Genomic DNA, 25905 nt, shown 5'->3' on the forward strand with positions numbered 1-25905 from the left:
ATTGGGTCATTTAATATCTTTTTCATATGTTCCGTCAAAGGTGCCACCTGAATGTTTCGTAGATACTCTTCCACTTTTTCTTTACTTACATTCACACCCTTGAATAAATTTGCATAGTATTTAAAGAATTCTCTTTTAATTCCTTCTTGATCCACTACTGTTTTCCCATTTGCCATGATTTTATTTATAGTCCTGTTTGGCTGGAAGACAGTCTGCAGCTCCCTAACAGAGGGGGATTTTATTGTCACTGTTCAGGGTATTAAAGACCCCTGATAAGGTCTATGCTCATTAACCCTAGGCAAGGGTTAACCCAAGACGACTTATCTTCCTTTAATGCTGTTGATATCGAACTGGAGCAGTCAGGGAACTGACTCCTTCATTTCTTGATGTCCGGCAATGGAATGTCAACCATCGTCTGCAGTGACTCTAAAGTGACTTCGGTCACTTAAGGCTGTCGGAATCCAAGCACGCTAGAAGGACTGATTTTAATTGCAAGAAAATAGCAGCCGGGGGAGTTGAGAACATCTAAAAGGTAGACTCATCATTCTTATCTTCACTCTGAGAGACTTTGAATATAGTTTAAACACTGAGTGGATTAATAACAGACGAAGGCAAAGCATAATTGAATGAAAAAAAACTTTTACCTTGTTAAGCTGAGCTCTGTGGCTTTGGATGTGAACAACAGCAAAAAAAAAAAAAAAAACCTTTCAAGATAAGAGTGAAAGTTGGCAATGGGAGGCTGGTGACGCAGAAGAAAGAAAAGAGAGTTGCCGTGTATATATGCCCATAAACTGCAGAACCTAGAATGAACTGAGCTGAGTGGGGGCACAGCAGGAAAAGAATTCAGCTTGGGAAAACTGAACGCCGTAAAAACAATTGCCTTCAAAGATATTTTGGAGAAAGGACATATTGTTGTGAATTTTTGTGGTTGTGGTTTCTTCATGCAGCTCAAAAAACTGCGAGATTAGACACGAGATCAGTCTAAGCTGTGACAGGAAGTGAAACTAAAAGGGGCTGGACAATAAATCAGAGCCTATAAGGACAACAAGAGCTGTGACATCCGACCTTTGAACTAGGAAGGAATTGAGTCCAAGACTCAGATCAAGAAAGACGAAGAGAGACCTCTCTAGGCTGGAACTGTACCATAGAGAAATAACGATTGCCATTTTAAAAGGGAGAAAAACTGTCAAAATTGTTAAAATTCAATATCTTTGCTCAGGAAGAAGGGAGAAAAACGAAACTAGTCTCATCTGAAAGAACTGGCTCTAAGCTATTGGATTGGATGCTAAATTTTATGTGGGGATTTTTTTTAAGGTTTGGTGATTTTTTATATGTCAGTAGAAAGAACAACACGTGCAAGAGCCCAATCATTTGACAAGATGCAGGCTCAATTTGACGCTCTGGAGGCAAAAATGTTAAAAGCTATGGACAAATTGCATTTGGCAATAAAAAAAGATATTAAAAAAGAAGTTGGAGACCTTAAGAAGGAGATAGAGAATTTTAAGGAAGAGACTCAAAATAAAGTGAAAGAGGTAGAGATGAAAGTGGATACACAGGCCTCTGCCTTGCTAAAAATTCAAGAAAAGGTCATAATACACGACTGTAAGTTGCTGGAGTCACAAGTGCGTCTAAGAGGGGTACCTGAAAAAGAAGACACAGACTTAAAAGGCTATATGGTGGATATCATCACTGAGTACATAGAAGAAGACCCTGACAGATTTAAGAGTATGTTGGAGGGTGCCTACAGAGTCAACTCAGTTTATGCGAAAAATAAAGGTCTGCCAAGAGACATCGTCATAAGATTAAGATCAAAAGAAGTGGCAGAGAAAATTTTGAGGAAAGGGTACCAAAAAGCCTGGGCAATAGAAGGGAGCAGAGTTAAAATAATGAAAGAGCTACCAAGAGAAGTGATCAGCGATAGGAAAAAGTACAAGAAGCTAACCGATCAGTTGCGTGCAGAGGGCACAAGATATAGATGGATAATACCAGAGGGTCTTGGATTTGAACAAAATGGCAAAAGGATTACAATAAGAAGCGAACAAGAGATGCATAGCTTTTTTGAAGAAAATAAAGAACCAACATCATAATGGAGTACAAATTACTATCTTGGAATATAAATGGACTAAATTCACCACAGAAAAGAAGGAGAACATTTCATTGGATTAAAAAGCAAAAATGTAATATAATTTGTTTACAGGAAGTTCATATACAACGCAAGGACAGTAAATTTTTGTGGAATAGAAATTTGGGGTTGGAATTTTTTTCACTAGCAGAGCAAAAGAAAAGAGGGGTGGTTTTTTACATTAAAGAACAACTTGACCCAAAATTAATCTTTAAAGACAAAGAAGGAAGATACATTGCTGTTGAGGTGACGATAGAGGCGAAAAAAACGTTACTACTAGGACTCTATGCACCCAATGGAGCGAAAGACAAATTCTTTAAAGACATAAATAGACAAATGGACGAAGAGACTTATGACCAGGTATTGATGATGGGCGATTTTAATGGGACAATACAAAATAACCTTGACAGATCAAGTCCAAAGAAGAATGATAAAGAAGGGAAGCTGCCCAATTCTTTCTTTGAGTTGATTAAACAGGAAAATCTAGAAGACATTTGGAGAAAGTTCAACCCTGAGGTAAGAGACTATACATTTTTCTCAGCAAGGCATAATTCTTTTTCCAGAATTGACATGTTGTGGGGTTCCCAAGGCTTGGGCCTCATAACAAAAAAAATTGAGATTCTTCCAAAGGTTTGGGCGGACCATAATCCAATATGCTGGTCAACAAAATTGCAAAGAAAATCAAGAAGATGGAGAATTAATGAGGATTTACTACAAAATAAAGACACTGTATCATTCTTAGAAAAGGAGACTGCAGCATTCTTCCAAATAAATGAAACGGATGATATGGAATATCCAACAGTATGGGACACTTATAAAGCAGTAATGAGGGGTATATTAATTACATTGAATAATAAAGACAAAAGAGCAAGAGAAGAAAGGCTGTCAGCACTGCAAAATGAAATAGATAAAAAAGAAAAGGACTTAAAAAAAAGACCAGGGAAGAAAAAATTAATAAAAGAAATTACGATATTACAATCCCAAGTTAAACATTTGCTGAATAAAGAATTAGAATGGAATTTAAAAAATTTGAAACAGAAATCGTTTGAAAGTGCAAACAAACCTGGTAAATACCTGGCCTGGCAATTATCCACTTTTGATCTTAATCCCACACCATCCAAATTAATAATTGCCAATGCTTTAGATATGCTATGATTAAGAGCATCATCAAGAGCTTCCTAACTGCCTTTAGCCCTTCGCGTTCCTAAGCGTAATAAGAGCAAGGCTCAGGGAATGGTGTCTATGGTCCCACCACAGACTTCTCCCAAACACTTCTCAAAGGGGCTTCCATCAACTGATGCAAGAGACTCCCCCAGGGCAACTGAGCAACAGCAAAACAGCCTTGAGCCTAAACTGAATCCCCCCCTCTCCGAGCCCTACACTCCGATAAGCGCTAAGCAAACTCCACGCTAAGTGCAGCTCCCGCAGTGCAACTGGGTGCGCTTCTTAATAATCTATAGGCTCAGCGACTCCATTCATCCAAAAATCTGCTGCAAATAAAATCTGTGGCATTAAACTTTGGCATTAAAACCCTCAACCGCTGCAGGTACACACTGTCCCCTTTGAGAGTAAAGAACAAGCCAACCCCCAAAGCATTTCTATTTACTCCAGCAATTTCTGTGGCTGAGCGAATACGAGTTTTCCAAGCGAGGTAACGGAATGGGTGGTGGCAGTGGAGGAAAGTCACAGCTGACTTACGGCAACTCTGTTGGGTTTTCAAGGCAAGAGACATTCCGAGACGGTTTGCCTGCCTCTGTGCAGCGACCCTGGCACTCCTCCCATCCAAATGCTAACCACTGCTTAGCTTCCGAGATCTTGCAAGACTGAACTTTTGCATATAGCTTTTAGCAACTAAAGGGGGAGACGGCTGCAAAGCCAAAGGACTGACAACACCGGCTGACACCACCGGGCCAGCATTACGAGTGCCAGGATTACCAAAGGTTTGCGAAGATCTGTCATTTTTATTGATTTTACTGTACCGTGCTATTTAAGTGTCTTACATTTTGCAGTTTTTATCGGTCGCTAGCCTGTAATGGAGAGGGTGGGATATAAATTTAATAAAATAAATAAATGAAACTAAGTCAGGCTAGCGTGGGGGGCAACCCAGGTCAGGGCAACTAAACATTATCCCCAAATATTTAAAGCTGGCCACATTCTATTTTCTCCTCCTTGATGCTCTGAGTCCTACAGTTAATACATGGTTTTTTTTTTTTTTTGAGAAAATCATTGTTTTCGATAATTCAGCGTTGACTCTCCCCAAGCACAATAAGTAATAATCTATTTACAGTTAGACATAGCCTTTATTGGCATAACAGAAAAGAAAACCAAGATCCAAAGGAATTTCAGAAAGGGGCATACAAACCACAGTAATTTGCAAGCCCAATCAGCATAGGGATACAAGGTTACATGCAAAACTTAACTAAGAAAAGCGGGACAAGGTATTCCCCCACCTGACTCCATTTTTAATTTCTTTCTCGCTCACTGCTAGGGCCAGAAATTCTGCAACCTGCTCAGTAATTGAGGGACATTTATTTCAGGATCGTGCAAAGCCCAGCTTCTGATCTCAGTAACAACAACGTCATCGTCATAAAGAGACTCAAATTTCAGATGAGGTTGTCACGTCTCTGAAGACCAAGAGCAAAGGGAGTGTGTGTAAATCTATTATTCCATCTCTGGGCCCACTGCTGTACTGATATCTAGAATGCGCTCAATGGAAACCACCACCTGTGACATATATGCTATTTGTTTTATTGTATTTGATGGTTTTAGGCTGTAGTTTGTAATTGTTTTAACTTCTGTTGTTATCCATCCTGAGCTCGCTTGTGGGAAAGGGTGGCATACAAATTAACAAAAATAAAACAAAACAAAAAATAAAGTATTAAGGGGGGGGGTGTCTTCAAATGCCACACTTTTCTCATGCCGGAAATTCACCTGTAAAGCAGAATGTTTAGTTCAATCTAGCGAGTGGCCAATTTCAGAGGCAACGGCATTCCTGCATGCCTGTTTGCACACTGGGGCATCACCCAAGATCCTCTGTTCCCGCACCAGGCTGTGCACGCTTGCATACCTCCTCATCCTTGTACCAGGACAAACTCTCCGCCGTCAAGACAAACCAGTACTCCTTGGAGCCCCCTTTCATGATGCTGATGTTATTGATGGTCAGCCAGCCACGGCGGATCACCTGGAGGAAAATTGAGGAATGGGAGGGGAAGATGGAAGGGTGGGAGGAAGGTAGGACAGGTTATAGGCTACCTTAGAGGGGGGGACACAAAGCAGAGGGGGATGCGTCTATCTCTGTGCCGGGTTCACTACTCTAATTCAGGTAAGGATTAGAATCTCACTAGCAGGACAGGCCTTCAAGTATATCAATTTACAGTGCCACAGACATAAGGACTAGACACCCAAATCACTCTTACCCTGTGGACTGAGACTGTTCCAGACATGCTGGCCAGGGGTTCAATGGGTCATAATCACACAGTTAAGGCGATCACCGATACTGAGCAGGGAAGCATCTCACCGGTAAGAATTCCTCCAGGTGGAACTTGTACATTTAATTTCACCACGAATCAACTCTAGAAATCTTAAGCCTGGCAAAGCAAGTGGCCAATTCAGACATGAGTGGCCACGTAAAGCAGAACTACAGGCAAGCCACGGCTTCCACGGCAGTCTGGCTGTGACCCCCGGCTGCGACCTGGAGATCTCCTGGAATTACAACTGCTCTCCAGACAACAGAGGCCAGTTCCCCTGGAGAAAACGGCTGCTTCGGAGAGTGGACTCTGCAGCATTACAATCTGCTGTGGTCTTTCCCATCCTTAAACCTGGCTGTCCCCAGACTCCTTCAAATTCCCAAGAGCTTCCCAACCTGAAGCTGGCAACCCCATGCAGGCAAGGACAGCCCACGCACAAAGAGCCAGAGTGAGGTTCTCAGGCGGATGGCCTTAGCAGCTCACATCTGGGAAGGGGTGGGGAGAGAGAACAATGATTAGATTATGTTGTTCCTTTACGGAAGTTTCTGGTGGGGAAGTCTACTCTATTTATTTGCAGAGTATTCAAGGACAATGCACAGTAGGGTAGGGGTGTGTGCTGGGTATAACACCGAACCGAATAAATACCTGAAAAGTACCAATTATTCGGATGAATCAGATTTTCTAATCTAGCCGAGTCGATATTATTCGGCTATTATTCAGGCTCAGCCAAAGCGGCATGAGTTCACCCACCTGCCAGGTGAACTTACACGTGGCTTGGCTTTAAATGGCTTTTGCAAACCCAGCCAGGCACATGCCTTCCCTTCCTGAGTTGCGCTGCAACGGGGGCATGCGTCAGCAAGTGAAGAGAAGGCATTTAAAGCAACATCCTTTTCCTCGTTGAGGTGTACCCCCACCGCAGAGCAACTTGGGGAGCAACTTCCTTCTGTAAGTCGCGTTCACTTGTTTGTGGGGTTTTTTGGGGGGGGAGGGGTTCAGGGTGATTCACAACAATTTAATACAATGCAATATAAAAAACCGATTGAAATCATAAATACACAACTGAAACATTCAAACATTTCAAAACAAGATGGCAGTGCTAGCATTCAGTCATCGGGGGCGGGAAGGTGGGGTATCAGGAAGATGTAAAGAACCAGCGCTGGCCTCAACCAGAGGCCTGAGGGAACATCTCTGCCTTACAGTCGCGACTTCAGTCACTGAGGTGTGTCGCCGTTGCAGCGCGACTCAGGGAGGGAAGGCATGGAGCTGAATAAATTCAGCAGTACCAATGACCTTCTGAATCCCAGTATCATACTGACCTTGGGATTCAGGAATATCAATATTTACTGATATTTTTCAGTTTTGGTATACCCAAGCCTGAAAAACCCTTCTTTTTTGTTTGGTGTGTGCACACCTGTACTCTGAACTTTTGCTTCTTGATACTACAGCCAGACTTCAACCGATAGACACGGCGGGAAGCGAAGAGTGGTTGAACTCCACCATTAGGGCATCAATACGGATGCTTTTCTCCCTTCTCCACTGCAAAACTAGTTCTGGGGACATTCAGGGTGACAGCATCCTGTCACTCTGAAAGCATTTTAAAGGCCCCTTTTCCCAGCCTTCGGCAGGACTGAATGCTTTTCTTTCCTGCCCTTCTTCCCTAAGCTGTGTATCTCTCCCACTGTGCATCCAGGGAACCTTCAGAAAGCTTATTCCTCCTTGAGATCAAGAGCAACCAACATGTTTCCTTAGGAGGCAGCTTGCCCCCCTCCCCCACTATCCTGCAACCGAGAGCCAGAGAAGAGTGACCAGAACATACCCTGAACAGGATGAGTTCTCGAGCACATGCTCCAGAATCACACACACTGCATAGAGCAAGCTGGCATGGGCAGGGATGGAATTCTAGTAAGAGCTCCTTTGCATATTAGGCCACACCCCCTGATGTAACCAATCCTCCAAGAGCTTACAAGGCTCTTTTTTGTAAGCTCCTGGAGGACTGGCTACATCCGGGGTGTGTGGCCTAATATGCAAAGGAGCTCCTGCTAGAATTCCACCCCTGGGCACGGGACAGATTCCATGAAGGGAGAAAGCCTGAAAACAGCTGCTCTACACTCAGGTAGGGCGCACGATGCCAAGAGACAGCCAATACCAAGGCAATTGCTTTGGCCTGCAGGAGCTGCTGAGCTCCAGAAAACTGATCTGCAGTGTCTCGTTTCTCGCTTACAAAGTCCCCCAAAAGATTACTTTTGCAAGCAAGCCCCCCAAGCCCAGAACGGAAGCACAGAGGCGCTGACGATCGCCAGCTTGCCAGAAGCTTCTGAAATAAGGCGCGGCAAAGCAGCTCCACGTAGGATGAGCCCAGCCAAGCCACTGCTTCAGCGATATCCATCTAACTTCACAAAGCCCTCCAAAGAGAGGTGAAAGTGGCCACTTCCCCACAGCTGGGCAGGTCAAGAAGCGCTTCCATAAACAATGCGGGAGAACTATCATTCCATAAGGAAGCGACAAAAATAAGCTGGTTGCTATTGGGGCTGACGGGGCAGCTGGAAGCATCCTGCCAAATGTTGCATGTCAGCAGCACAAATATGCATGAAGCTGCCTTACCTAGGGAGGGACTGTGGCCCAGTAGAAGTGCCTCCGCTTGGCATGCCGAAGGCTCTTCCCAGGTTCAATCCTCAGCATCTCCAGTTAAAAGGACCAGATAGGGGGTGATGCCAAAGACCCCAGCCTGAGACCCCGGAGAGCTGCCACCAGTCTCAGTAGACTTTCTCGGACCAAGGGTCTGATTCAGTATAAGACAGTTCCATGTTTGGTGTAGCGGTTAAGTGTGCAGACTCTAATCTGGGAGAACTGGGTTTGATTCCCCACTCCTCCACTTGCAGCTGCTGGTATGGCCTTGGGTCAGCCATAGCTCTGGCAGGAGTCATCCTTGAAAGGGCAGCTGCTGTGAGAGCCCTTTCAGCCCCACCCACCTCACAGGGTGTCTGTTGTGGGGGGAGAAGATATAGGAGATTGTGAGCCGCTCTGAGTCTCTGATTCAGGGAGAAGGGCGGGGTATAAATCTGCAGTCTTCTTCTTCATGTGTTGGACCCTTGGTCCATCCTGGTCTGGCAGCACCGCCCTCCAGGGCCTCAAGCAGAGGCCCACCGCATCACCTGAGGCCCTCAAATGGGGGCACTATCTGGGCCTATTTCTTATCTCAGCAGGCTTGTTTCAATTTAAGCCCATACTGGAATGAACCAGCATGCCCACGTTTTCACTCTGTTCTCTAGCACAGGGGTGGCCAACGGTAGCTCTCCAGATGTTTTTTGCCTACAACTCCCATCAGCTCCAGCCAGCATGGACAATGGCTGGGGCTGACGGGAGTTGTAGGCAAAAAACATCTGGAGAGCTACCGTTGGCCACCCCTGCTCTAGCAGGATTTTAAGAAACCTTTCCTTTTTGGGACAGCGATTAATCTCCCCCCCTCTGGGTTCCCACCCTTCTTCCCATGACGTGACTTTCCAAGACAGAGCTGGGCCGAGCTGGAGGAGCCCCTTGAGATGGGTGGCTGGTGGGACATGGGCCCACCCAGAGGGTTCTGTAAAAGTTAAGTGTTGCTACGCAGGTCAGTAAGAAGCACACTAGAGAGTCACTAAGGCATAAAGTGGAACAAGGCCGAGGCACACATTGCCAGAAGGACACGGCAAGCAGGCCCTGCAGCTGCAGCTGAAGAGTTGGGCCAGGGGGGTGTCAAACGTGTGGCCTGGGGGCCGGATCAGGCCCCCGGAGGGCTCCTATCAGACCCACGAGCAAGCCAGCTTCCTTCTCCCTCTCTCTCGCTTCTTTCCGTGCCACTGCTTGCTTTGCCAGGCTTTCTCAATTGCAGAAGCTACAGAGCAAAGCCTCTATTTTCCCCATTGGCTGAGACTCCTCCTTGGGGAGGAAGTGGCGGGGAGGGAGGGAGGGAGGGAGGGAAGGAAGGAGAGCTTGCTTTGATACTGACCGCAAAACTGCAAGACTGCTACGACTTTAGGCATGTTTTAAGTTGGTTTTGAGAAAATCTTTCATTGCGTTTGTCTATGTCCTTTGCAAAGCTTATTTCTCCGCTACACGGCGTTACGTTTTACAACACACGTAGCCCGGCCCAACGAGGTCTCCTTTATGTCAGATCCGGCCCTCATGACAAATGAGTCTGACACCCCGAGTTAGACACAGAGTTTATAGAGGTTACAGGAGGGACTGGTGAGCAGCTGAGGAAAGGGAACGGCAGCTGGCCCGAAGCACCACCCAGTTCAGCTTTCCAAGTCAGCGCAAGAAGGACAAGCGAAGTGGGATCCCTCCAACGTCCCCTCACCTTTCCACAGCTGCTCAGGCTGCCCCTGACAAAAGCTTGAGGCCAAACACAACACAACGCATACGTGCACAGTAGCACACTGGGTTGGGGGGGGGGCATGGGCTGCTGACCAGGTAGGAAGTGACGTTAAACCAGCTGCACTTGCAGGGCTGAAGACAGGAGGGTGCCCGGAAATCAAGGGGGAGGGGCGGTGGCTCAGTGGTAGAGCATCTGCTTGGGAAGCAGAAGGTCCCAGGTTCAATCCCCAGCATCTCCAACTCAAAAGGGCCCAGGAAAGAAGGTGCAAAAAACCTCAGCTTGAGACCCTGGAGAGCTGCTGCCAGTCTGAGTAAACAAGACTGACTTTAGGGAGGGACAGTGGCTCAGTGGTAGGGCATCTGCTTGGGAAGCAGAAGGTCCCAGGTTCAATCCCTGGCATCTCCAACGAAAAAGGGTCCAGGCAAATAGGTGTGAAGAACCTCAGCTTGAGACCCTGGAGAGCCGCTGCCAGTCTGAGAAGACAAGACTGACTTTGATGGACCAAGGGTCTGATTCAGTAGAAGGCAGCTTCATATGTTCATAATCTTGGGGAAGGGACAGTGGCTCAGTGGTAGAGCATCTGCTTGGGAAGCAGAAGGTCCCAGGTTCAATCCCCGGCATCTCCAAAAAAGGGTCCAGGCAAATAGGCATGGAAAACCTCAGCTTGAGACCCTGGAGAGCCGCTGCCAGTCTGAGAAGACAATACTGACTTTGATGGACCCAGGGTCTGATTCAGTAGAAGGCAGCTTCATATGTTCATAATCTTAAGGGAGGGATGGTGGCTCAGTGGTAGAGCATCTGCTTGGGAAGCAGAAGGTCCCAGGTTCAATCTCCGGCATCTCCAAAAAAGGGTCCAGGCAAATAGGCGTGAAAAACCTCAGCTTGAGACCCTGGAGAGCCGCTGCCAGTCTGAGTAGACAAGACTGACTTTGATGGACCGAGGGTCTGATTCAGTAGAAGGCAGCTTCATATGTTCATATGTTCAAGACAGATCACTATTTCATCCTTTGGAATGTTGTTAAAGGATCAAGAATCAGAAGCAATTGGTGCTTGAAATCTAATTGGATTTGTTTTCTAAGGAAGGGCAAAGGCAGCACAGGGGAAAGGGGGGGGGCATCTATGCTGAGGGTCTGGAGGAACAAGCCCTGGGGAGGGGCAGAGGGAATGAATGCAGGAGAAGTTGTCTTCTCTGCCGTTCGGGGAATTGCTTGCAGTCAGGGAAGAGAGAAGGGGTCCAAAACCCGCCTCCTGGAAGCCAGACTCCCTTCCCTGCTCACTCCCCATCCTTCACTTAGGCTTACAGGAAACCTGCAGGATGCAGGAGAGGCGGAAGGGGTCTCTCAAGCTCCCCACAGCCCGCCTGGTCAGACCTCCCCATGTCCCTGCGCCACAACTGAGCCTCAAGCCTCGCAGTGAAAGGCCAAGCCCCACCTCGGAAACCGAAGGCATTGGAAAGCAGATGGGGTCCTCCGGAGTGGCTAAGGCCATTTCCTGACTTTTAGCAGTTTGCACGCTGAATCGAAGTTGGAGGCACAACATACTCTTGGTGTTGCCACCCCTTCCAAGAGTTTCTTCGAGCAAGGGCAAAGTGCCTTCAGAGAAGCCACCTGCTGCACTTCTGTATGAGTCTCTGTTCTGGGAGCGAGCACCTCAAACTCATGCAGAGACACACAACAGGCAGCCACCTCTGTGGACTAGTCCTTTAGATTCCTATGGCTCGTGATTTCTTGCAGCGCATCAGTGCTTTGAACATCGCTGTTCCATGGTGTGCACAGAACGACCCTTAGAATTCGATGAAAATGGGTTTGCGACAACGCTGAGACTCTTTAGCAAACTCAAAAGAGATAGCGAGCCGCTAGGCCAAAGCAAGTCAATGCAGCACCACATGCAAGCTAAGCACAGGGATTTCTCAGCTAGTAAAGAGATCCAAGAGCAGCTAGTAGAAAGAGCCCCAAAGGAGAGGGGACTCCCTCACCCCGACTCAATCCAGCCAAGTGAGCACACACGGCGGCTGGACCCGAGGATGCACGTGCAATACGAGCACACCACCTCTGCACCGAATCATTAAAGACGGACTTTTCTTAGTCAATGCATGACAAATCCATTTCAACAAGGGCAGTGGGGAGTGGTTTCCTCTACAATAAAACGTACATTTCTTCCATCTAGAAGCTTTCTGGCAATTCCGTTTTCTCACATGCCCAACAATTGCCCCTATTTGATTCCAAAGACCACCATCCACGACACCTCCCAGGCAGGTTTCGTTGGGTCCCAATTTTCTCACAAACTAGTGCACTTAAAGGGAAAGCACAGAGCAGCACTGACCCTGCCAAGCAAGGGAAAGAAGTGCGAAGACACGTCAGTGGATTCAGTCTTCTTGGCAACGCAGCAGTGATGCGGAGGTCACCATCCACTGAGATTTTACATACCCTGGGGTGGAAGTGGACACGCTAGACAGGCGACACAGTTCCACATATGTCACATCACTATGTAGCCAACTCTACACTCTCTATTATGCCCACTTCTGCTAATCATACTTCGATCAAGGCAGAGCTCGGGAAAGCCACAGTGGCGACATTGAAGAAGATGATATTGGATTTATATCCCGCCCTCCACTCCGAAGAGTCTCAGAGCGGCTCACAATCTCCTTTAACTTCCTCCCCCACAACAGACACCCTGTGAGGTGGGTGGGGCTGAGAGGGCTCTCACAGCAGCTGCCCTTCCAAGGACAGAGTCTCAGAGCGGCTCACAATCTCCTTTCCCTTCCTCCCGCACAACAGACACCCTGTGAGGTGGGTGGGGCTGGAGAGGACTCTCAGAGCAGCTGCCCTTTCAAGGACAGAGTCTCAGAGAGGCTCACAATCTCCTTTCCCTTCCTCCCCCACAACAGACACCCTGTGAGGTGGGTGGGGCTGAGAGGGCTCTCACAGCAGCTGCCCTTTCAAGGACAGAGTCTCAGAGCGGCTCACAATCTCCTTTCCCTTCCTCCCCCACAACAGACACCCTGTGAGGTGGGTGGGGCTGAGAGGGCTCTCACAGCAGCTGCCCTTTCAAGGACAGAGTCTCAGAGCGGCTCACAATCTCCTTTCTCTTCCTCCCCCACAACAGACACCCTGTGAGGTGGGTGGGGCTGAAGAGGGCTCTCCCAGCAGCTGCCCTTTCAAGGACAACCTTTGCCAGAGCTATGGCTGACCAAAGGCCATTCCGGCAGGTGCAAGTGGAGGAGTGGGGAATCAAACCCGGTTCTCCCAGGTAAGAGTCTGCCCTTTCAAGGACAACTCCTGCAAGAGCTATGGCTGACCCAAGGCCATGCCGGCAGCTGCAAGTGGAGGAGGGGGGAATCAAACCTGGTTCTCCCAGCTAAGAGTCCGCACACTTAACCTCTACACCAAACTGACATTGTCCGGGAGAAGCCAATTCTAGACACATCCTTTCTGTGGAGGATTCTTTTCCCCATCCAAATGCAGAGTGAATAAAGCAGCAGTCCTTGAGACTAAGGTCAACCCCTGCCTAGAGTGCACAGAGACGTCTTCTGATGGCCAGCCCTAGCAGACAGGGGGTGGGGAGGGCTCTGCAAACGAGACGGCTCAAGTTCTTCCTTTTGGGCTGAGACAGCAACCAACAATACTTCGCTCCTGCAAAAACTGAGTGGCGAGAGCTTCATGGACTATTGGTCACCTGTTAACTTTTAAGAAGCCCCACAGAATGCAAACTGTCAATGCAGGGTGGTGTATAACACCCAGGATTTAGAGCGGGGGTGTCAAACATGTGGCCCAAGGGCTGAATCAGGCCCCCGGAGAGCTCCCATCAGGCCCCTGAGCAACTGGCTGTCATCTGTTTCCTTCTCCTTCTCTCTTGCCTCCTTTTGTATAACAGCTTGCTTTGCCAGGCTTGCTCAATTGCACAGGAGCTACAGAGCAAAACCTCCATTTTCTCAATTGGTTGAGGCTCCTCCCCGTCCAGGTCCCCTGGGGAGGGAAGGAAAGAGCCAAAGCTTCCTGTGCCCAGTTCCCTGGATCCCATGGGAGAAATACAAAGAAAGCACCTTGAAAACCAACGTGCTAATGTTTAAGCATGATTTAAGGTTGTTGTTTTTTTAAATCTTTAATCGTGTTTGTCTGTGTCCTTTATATCTCTGCTACCTAATCTTAGACAGGTACACACATGGCCCGGCCCAACAAGGTCTCATTTACGTCAGATTCGGCCCTCAAAACAAATGAGTTTGACACCCCTGATTTAGAGGAATGTTCAGGCATTAGGAAGAGGCATGCTGAGAAATGCCAGAGAGAAGTCAGCCGTCGTTACAGATATCAGCCAGGGGAAAACAGCACATGCAGCTTCCACCATGACCTGCAGATCTACCCCAGTAACCGAGCTAAAGCCGCAGTCCAGTCACACTGGGGCCTCGCAACCTTAGCCACTCAGACTGATCCCGTATTGAGCAGGGGGTTGGACAAGATGGCCTGTTTGGGCCTTTTCCACTCTGTGATTCTGCGACCTTCTCTTGGTCAGGATGCAAGAAGAGCCTTCAATACAAGCCCCCACCCGGGTCTGAAACTGTTACCAGGATTCCCAAAGGCGGAGGCTGCTACCAACCTTTGAGAAGCCACAGTCCCGATCTACAGGTTACATTCTATGGCAGCTCGCTGGCTGTGCAGAACTCTTTGGAGTTTTATCGCAGCTTCAGCTAAGGTTCCCAGGCGTGGCTGTCTGGAGGTGCTGTTGGAATGGACTTATTTACATCACTGGCAAATGAATAAACACACAACGGCAAAAGGTTACAGCGACCAACAATTACGAAGACTATATAGCAATGCAATAACGCTAACGATAATGGGGAGAATACGCAAAGACGCAGAGACCGACAAAACTCTCAATGAATGCATTCATGGAAGATAGTAGAGCACCAAAGTACAGGGAGTCGACAAGTCTTCAAGCAATGGAAAGTTCTACTCCATTTTCCTTCAGATCAAATAATCCACGAACCACAAGTCACACAGCTTCACAGCTAATCAGTATCAGCAACCTCTTCCATATAACACTGAAGTAATCTCGCCCCATGGCGCAGAGTGGTAAAGCTGCAGTACTGCAGTCCTAAGCTCTGCTCACGACCTGAGTTCGATCCCAGCAGAAGCTGGTTCAGGTAGGCGGCTCCAGGTTGACTCAGCCTTCCGTCCTTCTGAGGTCAGTAAAATGAGTACCCAGAGCTTGCTGGGGGGAAAGTGTGGGTGACTGGGGAAGGCAATGGCAAACCACCCCGTGAAAAGTCTGCCATGAAGATGTTGTGAAAGCAACATCACCCCATAGTCGAAAACGACTGGTGCTTGCACCTTTACCCTTTTAATCTCACAATATTTCATCAAAGGACATATAGTCTCAGCTTACTTCAAACAGGCCCCAGCTCAGAAATGGCTCAAGCCTGTTTGAAGTAGTTGAGACGACTTTAGTGTTATGTGGAAGAGGTTGTTGATACTGATTAACTGTCTCTCTCTCGACTTGACTTTGCGAACGAAGATTTAAGAAGGGTGCAGTAGTCCACGTCTGCTGCAGGCTCGCTGGTGGCTGACAAGACCAATGCGGGACAGGCAGATCCAGCCACAGTGGCTGCAGGGAAAAGTCTGATTTGGGGTTGGTGCTGTAGCAGTGCGATTCTTCCTCAATCTCCTTTTGTCCTCAAGACCAGCTATGCGTGCGTTCTCAAAGGAAGAGACAGCCTGGTGGATGGTGTGCATCCATGCTTTGCGATCTGAAGCTAGGTCAGACCACTGGTGATGGTTGATGCGACAGGTGCCAAGGGATTTCTTCAAGGAGTCCTTGTACCTCTTCTTTGGTGCCCCTCTATTTCGATGGCCAGTGGAAAGTTCGCCATACAGAGCAATCTTGGGAAGGAGGTGGTTTTCCATCCTAGAAATAAACCCTGCCCAGCGCAGCTGCGTCTTCAACAGCAGTGCCTCGATGCTTGTAACCTCCGCCCTCTTGAGGACTTCAGTGTTGGTCACAAAGTCACTCCAGTGGATGTTAAGGATGGTGCGAAGGCAGCGCTGATTAACTGTGACGCTGCATGAATTGTGCTTCGTGGATTATTTGATTTGAAGGATAATGGAGTAGAGCTTTCCATTGCTTGAAGATTTGTCGAAGCAGGAGCTACATAAGAACATAAGAGAAGCCATGTTGGATCAGGCCAATGGCCCATCCAGTCCAACACTCTCTGTCACACAGTGGCCAATATATATACACACACACAAACACACACACACTGTGGCTAATAGCCATTGATGGACCTCTGCTCCATATTTTTATCCAATCTCCTCTTGAAGCTGGCTATGCTTGTAGCCACCACCACCTTCTGTGGCAGTGAATTCCACATGTTAATCACCCTGGGTGAAGAAGGACTTCCTTTCATCCGTTTTAACCTGACTGCTCAGCAATTTCATTGAATGCCCACGAGTTCTTGTATTGTGAGAAAGGGAGAAAAGGACTTCTTTCTCTACTTTCTCCATCCCATGCATAATCTTGTAAACCTCTATCATGTCATCCCGCAGTCGACGTTTCTCCAAGTTAAAGGGCCCCAAGCGTTTTAACCTTTCTTCATAGGGAAAGTGTTCCAAACCTGTAATCATTCTAGTTGCCCTTTTCTGAACTTTTTCCAGTGCTATAATATTCTTTTTGAGGTGCCACCAGAATTGCACACAGTATTCCAAATGAGACCACACCATCAATTTATACAGGGGCATTATGATACTGGCTGATTTGTTTTCAATTCCCTTCCAAATAGTTCCCAGCATGGCGTTGGCCTACAAGTCGACTCCCTGTACTTTGGTGCTCTACTATCTTCCATGAATGCGTTTTTTGAGAGTTTTGTCGATGTCTATATGCATCTGTGTATTCTCCCCATTATCACGTTATTGTATTGCTACATAGTCTTAGTAATTGTTGGTCACTATAACCATTTGCGATTGTGTGTTTATTCGTTGGAAGGGACTGGCTTGGCTCAACAGTTAAGTGCACCTCATTTGTGGCAGAGAAGCGATCAAATCTGGGGGGCTTGATTTTCTTGCTTGGGGCGGGGGGGAGAGAAAATCTCCATCACCAAGTTTTCACGCATCAGTCACTAGGCACAGTATACAGGTACTTACCAGTATCTCCCCCTTTAGAGGTTGGCAAAATTAGTGGTGCAGGTAAAATAAGGGAAAATACGACGAGGGGACAGAACAGTGAAGAAAGCCAAATAATGGAGTGAGGAGGGGAAGGAGAGGGGGAAGCAGAAAGCACAAAAATGGTAGGGGGGAAAAAAGGAAAAGCAGAGAAAACAGCAAAAGAAAAAAAAGTTACATGCTATTAATTATAATTGTACAGTGTTAATGTTTCATCACAGTCTTTCCAAACAAGAATCAACGTATGTAGGTATCACATACAGGCTAATTTCATGCAACAAATTACATTCCCGGTCCTACACTCGCATCCTGCCTCTCTCAGAAGAAAGGAATCAAGGCCGACAGCATCAGGGATCTGGGGTTACATTTCTTCCGCTTTTAGATTTTTCTAATCCAACTGGCATACTTTGCAGAGATTTCTGGGAGAGAGGGAAAGCATCTAGCAGGCTTAGACTGATCTGAACAGCTAAGGAACAGGCAAACTCTGGAAGGCTTTCTGCTCTCGGTCGGCAAGCTGCATGGGGTACAAAGTTCCTCTCCTCCGTGAAGCTGCGCCATGCGGATCAGCCAACTCAGCTTTCTGCCCACTACAGAGACTGTGCCACTCAGCCTGCTAGCTCTAGGGCTTCAGACTAGGAAAGAACGCATGCGTCGATACCTGATTCGGAATGGCTCTTTTCTTATTCGCCTGGGTGCTCCTTTGCTGGGCACTGGAAGGACAAAAAAGACAGCTTTAACACCAAGCACAAACCAGGAAGAGCAGACTCTGCTGCCGCCCCACTTTCACATATTTGTTAGAGACACACGAAGCCAGAGGTCCCCAACCCAGTGCCCAGGGGTGTCGTGGCACTGCTGACCCCTTTCCTGGCACCCACCAAGGGATTTCAGAGAGTGGCCATGGCCATCTGAGATTTGATTGGCTGTGCAGGTATTTTTAAAAATTGTTTTGACGGTAGCTGCCAGCACCACACAAGGAACTTCACTGTGTGACTGAAGCTGTGGCACCCGTTTTGGCACCTCCTTTGGCAGCTCCACTTACCACAGGGTATCATGATTCCAAAGAAAAAAGAGGAGGAGGAGAAGGAGGAGGAAGAGGAGAAAAAGGAGGAGGAGGAGGAGGAGGAGGAGGAGGAGAAGGAGAAAGAGGAGGAGGAGAAAAAGGAGAAAGAGGAGGAGAAAAAGGAGGAGGAGAAGGAGAAGAAGGAGAAAGAAAGAGGAGGAGAAGGAGAAGAAGGAGAAAGAGGAGGAGAAAAAGGAGGAGGAGGAGAAAGAGGAGGAGGAGAAAAAGGAGGAGGAGAAGAAGGAGAAAGAGGGGGAGAAGGAGAAGGAGAAAGAGGAGGAGGAGAAAAAGGAGGAGGAGAAGGAGAAAGAGAGGAAGGAGGAGGAGAAGAAGACTGCAGATTTATACCCTGCCCTTCTCTCTGAACCAGAGACTCAGAGCGGCTCACAATCTCCTTCTCCCCCCACAACAGACACCCTGTGAGGTGGGTGAGGCTGAGAGGGCTCCCACAGCAGCTGCCCTTTCAAGGACAACTCCTGCCAGAGCTATGGCTGAGCCAAGGCCATTCCAGCAGCTGCAAGCGGAGGAGTGGGGAACCGAACCCGGTTCTCCCAGAGAAGAGTCCGCCCACTTCACCACCACACCCGACCGGCTCTCTCTCATGCAGGCTCTGAAAGGTTAGGGACCTCTAGTCCTAGTCAAGTCAGGCAAGATCAAGGGAGCGCAAATGACGAAAGCATCAGCTCCTGGCCGCTACAAGGCACAGAACATGCTGCATCAGACGCTTTTGTTCAGTCAGAGCAATCTCGGAACTGCAGTTCTGCTGGGAGCGCATGCAGGGTTTCAAAGAGATTCATGCTGCCGCTGCCAGCCCAGACTGGCTTCTCCTGCTGCCCGGCCTCAAAGCCAGCGCCCACCTCTGATTACGAAGCCGTGCTCCACAGAGCAGAGAAGACAGAGGCCTCTGCGAGTCATGCTGTGAGCATCGCTACAGGAAATCCCTTTGTGCATCCAGCAACTTTGCGTTAGGCTTACGAAGATTACTTGGGTTTTTAAGAAACGCCCAGGTACTTTCTGTTATGGCATCCACTCCGATTGCAAGGGGAAAGGTGCTCTAAAGCAGGGGTCCCAGGGGCAGACAGCAAGGCAAACCATGGAGAGTTCTGTCTCTCGCCTCCCCCCTGCCTCCAGACCGTTTTGCAGGGAACTTGAGCCATGGTTTCAAAAGGCGCCATACCGTTATGTTTCTGACCAAGTACCCACAGTACCTGATTCTGCTGAAATTCTATGTATAACCTGAATAACCAGCCTCATTATGGACTAATACAGACTAAAAGGGAAAGATCTAGGAGCATCCTCTCCCACCTTGAAGTGTGGTTTTCCATTGAGGGCACAGCTTACTAGCCGGCTGCTATGGATCCTGGCTCTTTATTGCTTCAGGGTTTCCATTCAAGAAGAAGAGGAAGACTGCGGATTTATACCCCACCCTTCTCTCTGAATCAGAGACTTGGAGCAGCTTGCAATCTCCTATATCTTCTCCCCCCACAACAGACACCTGTAAGGTGGGTGGGGCTGAGAGGGCTCTCACAGCAGCAGCTGCCCTTTCAAGGACAACTCCTGCTACAGCTACGGCTGACCCAAGGCCATTCCAGCAGGTGCAAGTGGAGGAGTGGGCAATCAAACCCGGTTCTCCCAGATAAGAGAGTTCTGGCTGACCCAAGGCCATTCCAGCAGGTGCAAGTGGAGGAGTGGGGAATCAAACCCGGTTCTCTCAGATAAGAGAGCTATGGCTGACCCAAGGCCATTCCAGCAGCTGCAAGGGGAGGAGTGGGGAATCAAACCCGGTTCTCCCAGATAAGAGAGCTCTGGCTGACCCAAGGCCATTCCAGCAGCTGCAAGGGGAGGAGTGGGGAATCAAACCCGGTTCTCCCAGATAAAAGAGCTATGGCTGACCCAAGGCCATTCCAGCAGCTGCAAGGGGAGGAGTGGGGAATCAAACCCGGTTTTCCCAGATAAGAGAGCTATGGCTGACCCAAGGCCACTCCAGCAGCTGCAAGGGGAGGAGTGGGGAATCAAACCCGGTTCTCCCAGATAAGAGAGCTATGGCTGACCCAAGGCCACTCCAGCAGCTGCAAGGGGAGGAGTGGGGAATCAAACTCGGCTCTCCCAGATAAGAGAGGTCTGGCTGACCCAAGGCCATTCCAGCAGGTGCAAGTGGAGGAGTGGGGAATCAAACCCAGTTCTCCCAGATAATAGTCTGCACACTTAACCACTACATCAAGCTGGCTCTCATATGCTGTCCCCGCCATTAAATCTTGTCACAGGGCCGTGGTAGTGGGGGCCTAGCCATTCTGGTCTCAGGACACCATTCGGTTGAAAATCCAGGTCCTGAAAAGCAAATCCCAAGACCTTGTTCAGGTTCTGAGGATTCATGGGGCCCAGGCTAGCGCCTTCCTCTGCACTCATACTGGTTTCCCACCAAAAATCTCTCAATCCCACAGGCCAGGAAGTCTCTGGAACAAACCTTCTGTTACCTTGGAAGCTCTGGACCTTCAGTACCCTAATTATCACGTTCTTTTAAATGGCGCCTCTAAGGCTGGAAGAGGTGCCGGCCGGCGCGGCTGCCCTGATTGTCCTACCAATCAGGCTATTCTGCAAGCATGTTTTTCAGACAGACGGTCTGAGGATACAACCCTCATTCATGCTGGAGCAAAACTCTTAGAACTGTTCTCAATGCATCAACTTCATGGGGTGGCCAAACTGTGGCTCAGAAGCCACATGTGGATCTTTCACATATGTTGTGTGGCTCTCAATGTCACGAGCTGGGGCCAGGCCAGGCGAAGTCCAGGGGCAATCCAAGGTCTGTAGCTGGTGAGCAAAGAGGGTTCAAAGCGCCAAAACCAAATCACAGTCCAGGTATCGCAGGTCAGAGGTTCAGAAGCCGAAGTCAGGGGGTCCAGGAGTCAAAGCCAACGTCAAGGGGTCCAGAAGCCAAAGTCAGAAGCCGAAGTGGATGCTAGAACGTCAGGTAAGTGACTAGTTGCTTCCACAAAGCCTTCTCCCACAGCCCTCATCTATATAGCCCTCTGCTGTCTGTTGCCCATTTGGACTAATTGCTGGCTCAGAGGGCGGCCAGGATCCTGCTGAGACTCAAGCATCCTCACTCCTAGAGGGGCCAGGATCCTTTTAGAACTCAGGGCTCAGGGAGCGTCTTGCTCGTGAGCGTGCCGCCCTCCTCCGATCCCTGAGGTCCTGACAAAGGTGGTCACGCACACGAGCCACCTGAGAGGGCGAGGCAGGGGGGCTTGGATCTTCTCCAGTAGGAGGCAGGGGCACTGGTGCTGGTGGCAGGGGCACTGGTGCTGGTGGCAGGGGCACTGGTGCCGGTGGCAGGGGCACAGTTTCTTCTGCAGGCTCAGCTTCTTCTGCAGGGTCCCCAGCACCCATGACACTCAAAGCCCCCACTGACCTGTTGGCTGGCTTGGAGAAGGCATTCCTCTCTTTAAATCGCTGCTCCAAGCCAAGCCACCCAGCGGCTTGGAGAATGCAGTTAAAGTTGCTTCCTTTCTACCTCTCCTCTCTCCTCCCCGTCTATTTGCCTTCCTTCCTTGTGGCTTCTCAGACATCTGACACTTATTCTGTGTGGCTCTTATGCTAAGCAAGTTTGGCCACTCCTGGTCTACACGGTACTAATCTGACTCTTCACAAGGGTCACACACTGCTGTGTCCTCCCGGGGTGCCGGCTCAAAAGATTATATTCTAAAAGTTTCATTTTCTCTTCTCTCTCATGGCATTTGCTTTAGAGCAGAAGAAAGACCAGCGAGTGATCACAGCCCACTTAGTTTAATTCTAAGTTTTCCAAGACTTTCTCCCTCCAATAATCCAAAGAATACAATCGACGGTGTGCTCTTTGGAGAAAGGAGAATTAGTGGTCCCAGAAGTCACACCTAAATGTAGTGAAGACCTACGAGAGTGGAGCTCTTTGTGGCAACAATATACCGAGTCCGGTACAAGGTGCTGGTTATTACCTTTAAAGCCCTATATGGCCTAGGACCTGCCTACCTTAGGGACCGTCTCTCCCCACATGTTCCCCAGAGAGTACTGAGATCGGGCTCCCAAAATCTGCTTGTAGAAGGCAGCTTCATATGTTCATAATCTTGGGGGAGGGACAGTGGCTCAGTGACAGAGCATCTGCTTGGGAAGCAGAAGGTCCCAGGTTCAATCCCCGGCATCTCCAACTAAAAAGGGTCCAGGCAAATAGGCGTGAAAAACCTCAGCTTGAGGCCCTGGAGAGCCGCTGCCAGTCTGAGAAGACAATACTGACTTTGATGGACCCAGGAGGGTCTGATTCAGTAGAAGGCAGCTTCATATGTTCATAATCTTGGGGGAGGGACAGTGGCTCAGTGACAGAGCATCTGCTTGGGAAGCAGAAGGTCCCAGGTTCAATGCCCGGCATCTCCAACTAAAAAGGGTCCAGGCAAATAGGCGTGAAAAACCTCAGCTTGAGACCCTGGAGAGCCGCTGCCAGTCTGAGAAGACAATACTGACTTTGATGGACCCAGGAGGGTCTGATTCAGTAGAAGGCAGCTTCATATGTTCATATGCAGAGGGCTTGTAATACCAGCCAGGTCCTCTACTACGTGAAAACAGAAAGAAAACCTAATCCTTGGCAGACCTCACCGTTGCACCTTAGCTCCACCAAAGCGCAACAAAATGAATGCCTCGAGAGCACCGCTGGACATCCTGCTTTCCAGAGAGAGGCCCTTGTGGACAGCCCATTTGCGGACGCCTGTTTGCAAAGATCACTTCCAGGCTCCCCACACACACACACCCCCCGCAAGCAAACACCCTGAAGAGTTAGAGATGAGCTGGCCTCCAGCCACAGCAGGGGCTCTCACAGGCAGATACGCACCCTGTGGCCATGTGCTGCTCAGTGAAACAGCTGGGGCCGTGGGGAGAGAGATGGCAGAGGCATCCAGAGAGGAGAGCAAAGGAAAAACAAGAGAGATTAGAGGAGAAGAGGAATGGCACACGGACTGAGAAACGAAGAAAGGCATGAAGGCAGACTGAACACACACACACACACCCTGGGAGAGAAAGGCTGCCTCCCCCCCTCTCCCCCAAAGGAACTGGGATCTCAGGTGACCAGCAGCTGGAAGGGTTTGCCTTCTCTTCCGAGCCCTAATGAGATCCAGCACCAATACAATTCTAAGGCCCATTTTATTCCTACACCCTCGCACACAGTGTTTCTGCGGAAACGGTGACCTCTGTTTTGGCACAAGGTATCCAAGTTTAAGAGAGCCCCGTGGCGCAGGGGGGTAAAGCTGCAGTACTGCAGTCCTAAGCTCTGCTCACGACCTGAGTTTGATTCCGGAAGAAGCTGGGTTTTCAGCTAGCTGGCTCGAGGTTGATTCAGCCTTCCATTCTTTTGAGGTCAGTAAAATGAGTCCCCAGCTTGCTGGGAGGAAAGTGTAGATGACTGGGGAAGGCAATGGCAAACCACCCCGTAAAAAGTCTGCCATGAAAACAATGTCACCCCAGAGTTGGAAACGACTGGTGCTTGCACAGGGGACGACCTTTTCTTTTTTTTTAATCCAGCTTTAACTACCTTGTGAGCCAGTACCTTAGAAAACTAAAATCAACTTTGCTATATTCATCTCCAGGAATCAACAGATCATTGCAATACATGTTATAATGACAGCTGGAGGGACAAATGCAAATGTCTGGGCACAGAGGAAACCTTGAACAAATTAAAAAAAAAAAAAAAACCAGACAAAGTTAAAGATACCCAGGGCCAGCCACATACAATAATTACCTACCTACCTGTTTTTTAAACTAATTTAGTTTTTCTTTAATTGGAGTTTTTAAAAACTGTCCTTAATTGGAGTTTTTAAAACTTAATTGGAGTTTTTAAAACTTAAAACAGTCCTTAATTGGAGTTTTTTAAACTGTGATGTCTTAGGTGTTTTTATAATTGCTTTTTTTTTTTTAAGTCTACAAGGTTGAAGGGGGATTAATCAACGTTTTAAATAATAAAACTTTTCATTCGGAATGAGCAGAAATAGTTGATTATATTTATGAGATTTCATTAACCAAGAAATTGACCTTCATCTAGAGATCTTTTCATAGGTGGCGTTTCTTTCCCCTTTGTTTCGATAGACAGTAAGTCACAATAGACTTGGATGACCCGGAGTAGGTTATTCTTGAAAACTGGACAGGTTCAGCCTGGCTTAGTCCTGGGACGGTCGAGCACCAAGCAAGTTCCCAGATGGCTCCATAGAGCACCTATGAATACCTACCATAGGGTCACTGTAAGGCAGCTATGACTTGACAGCAAAAGCAAAAAAGAAGAAAGTTACAGTAAAATATGAGTATTTTCAGGGCTTTTTTTTTGTCATAGGAACTCCTGTAGCCAATCCTCCTGGAGCTTACAGTAGGCCCTGTACTAAGGGCCTTGTAAGCTCTTGGAGGATTGGCTACATCAGGGATGTGCGGCCTAACAGGCAAAGGAGTTCCCGCTACAAAAAAGACCCTCACAAAACCGACATGTCAGCGTCGTTTTAACACTCTGAACTGAAGAGCAACTGGCTGTTTGAGAGTCAGTTACTTGTCTTGAACCTTCAAAGTGGGAGGCGGGAATAAAAAATTCAAGCATAAATGTAAATGCTGCATGCAGGTGTTCTCTCTTTCTCGCTCACAGGACGTTTGTACTTGTTGGGAAGACAAAGGGGGGGGGGGTAAGAACTGCTTCTGATTAGTAAGCTACCTACTTAGAGCTTCAAGCAGAAGTTCCTTATCCTGAAACGTCTGACTTCACCCAGCACATGATCTCTTGCTTTCCCCCTTGCTACCCTATGGCAACAAAAGGACCCTCTTGCCTTGCTAGGCTGTAGCTTGGGAACAGGCACTCACTTGGCAAATCCAATGAAGTCTTCATGATTAGTGTTAATGTAGGACAGCTCTATGTCAATCAGCAGGAGAATCTGAAAAGAGGAACAAGCCAAGACAAGTTCAGTGGGCTGTCGACAAGTCAAGTCAACAAACTCTGCCATTCAACCAGGCACAAAGATGCTTGGCTGTAGAAAGACAACCGTTCTGGCGGGTCACCATGCTGGTCTGCAGTAGAACCAGGGCTTTTTTTGTAGCAGGAACTCCTTTGCATATTAGGCCACACCCCCTGATGTAGCCAATCCTCCTGGAGCTTACAGGAGGCCCTGTACTAAGAACCCTGGAAGCTCCAAGAGCTACATCAGGGGTGTGTGGCCTCATATGCAAAGGCGTTCCTGCTACAAACAAAGCCCTGAGCAGAACAGCTAGGAGTCAATAATAATAATAATAATATTTTATTTATATCCCACCCTCCCCGCCAAAGCAGGCTCAGGGCGGCTCACAACAAATAACAAATACAAATTACAATATAAAACATTATCTCAGTACGATATATATAATTTGCTAATTAAAATTATAATTAAAACCATCAAAATCACAATTAAAACTAACATGTACAGGTGCTATGTTCTGGATGTGTGTATAGTGTGTGTATATGTGTGTGTGTGTGTGTATATATATATATATGGCCTCTGTGTGACACAAAATGTTGGACTGGATGGGCCATTGGCCTGATCCAACATGGCTTCTCTTATGTTCTTCTGTGACACACAGTGTTGGACTGGATGGGCCATTGGCCTGATCCAACATGGCTTCTCTTATGTTCTTATGTGACACAGAATGTTGGACTGGATGGGCCATTGGCCTGATCCAACATGGCTTCTCTTATGTTCTTATGTTCTCCTCAGTAGTTTATGATGGCCGTA

At 48.1% G+C, this 25905-nt stretch overlaps 1 protein-coding gene across 4 annotated transcripts in view; it reads right to left on the bottom strand.

The window, feature by feature from the left end:
- The window catches only part of DNM2 (dynamin 2), a 103613-nt gene that overhangs the window by 20337 nt on the left and 57371 nt on the right, over nucleotides 1–25905 (bottom strand). For 2 of the 4 annotated variants that reach the window (XM_060236738.1, XM_060236737.1), the window contains exons 12-15: nucleotides 25004–25074; nucleotides 17750–17801; nucleotides 17074–17085; nucleotides 5190–5303 (exon numbers count right to left, since the gene is read on the bottom strand). In XM_060236738.1, coding sequence (XP_060092721.1) covers nucleotides 5190–5303; nucleotides 17074–17085; nucleotides 17750–17801; nucleotides 25004–25074 — 249 coding nt within the window. The remainder of the gene's footprint in view (nucleotides 1–5189; nucleotides 5304–17073; nucleotides 17086–17749; nucleotides 17802–25003; nucleotides 25075–25905) is intronic. The other 2 variants (XM_060236740.1, XM_060236739.1) reach the window with 1 other exon arrangement.

Source organism: Heteronotia binoei, chromosome 4 (assembly GCF_032191835.1).
Source record: "Heteronotia binoei isolate CCM8104 ecotype False Entrance Well chromosome 4, APGP_CSIRO_Hbin_v1, whole genome shotgun sequence".
In the NCBI taxonomy this organism is placed as follows: Eukaryota; Metazoa; Chordata; class Lepidosauria; order Squamata; family Gekkonidae; genus Heteronotia; species Heteronotia binoei.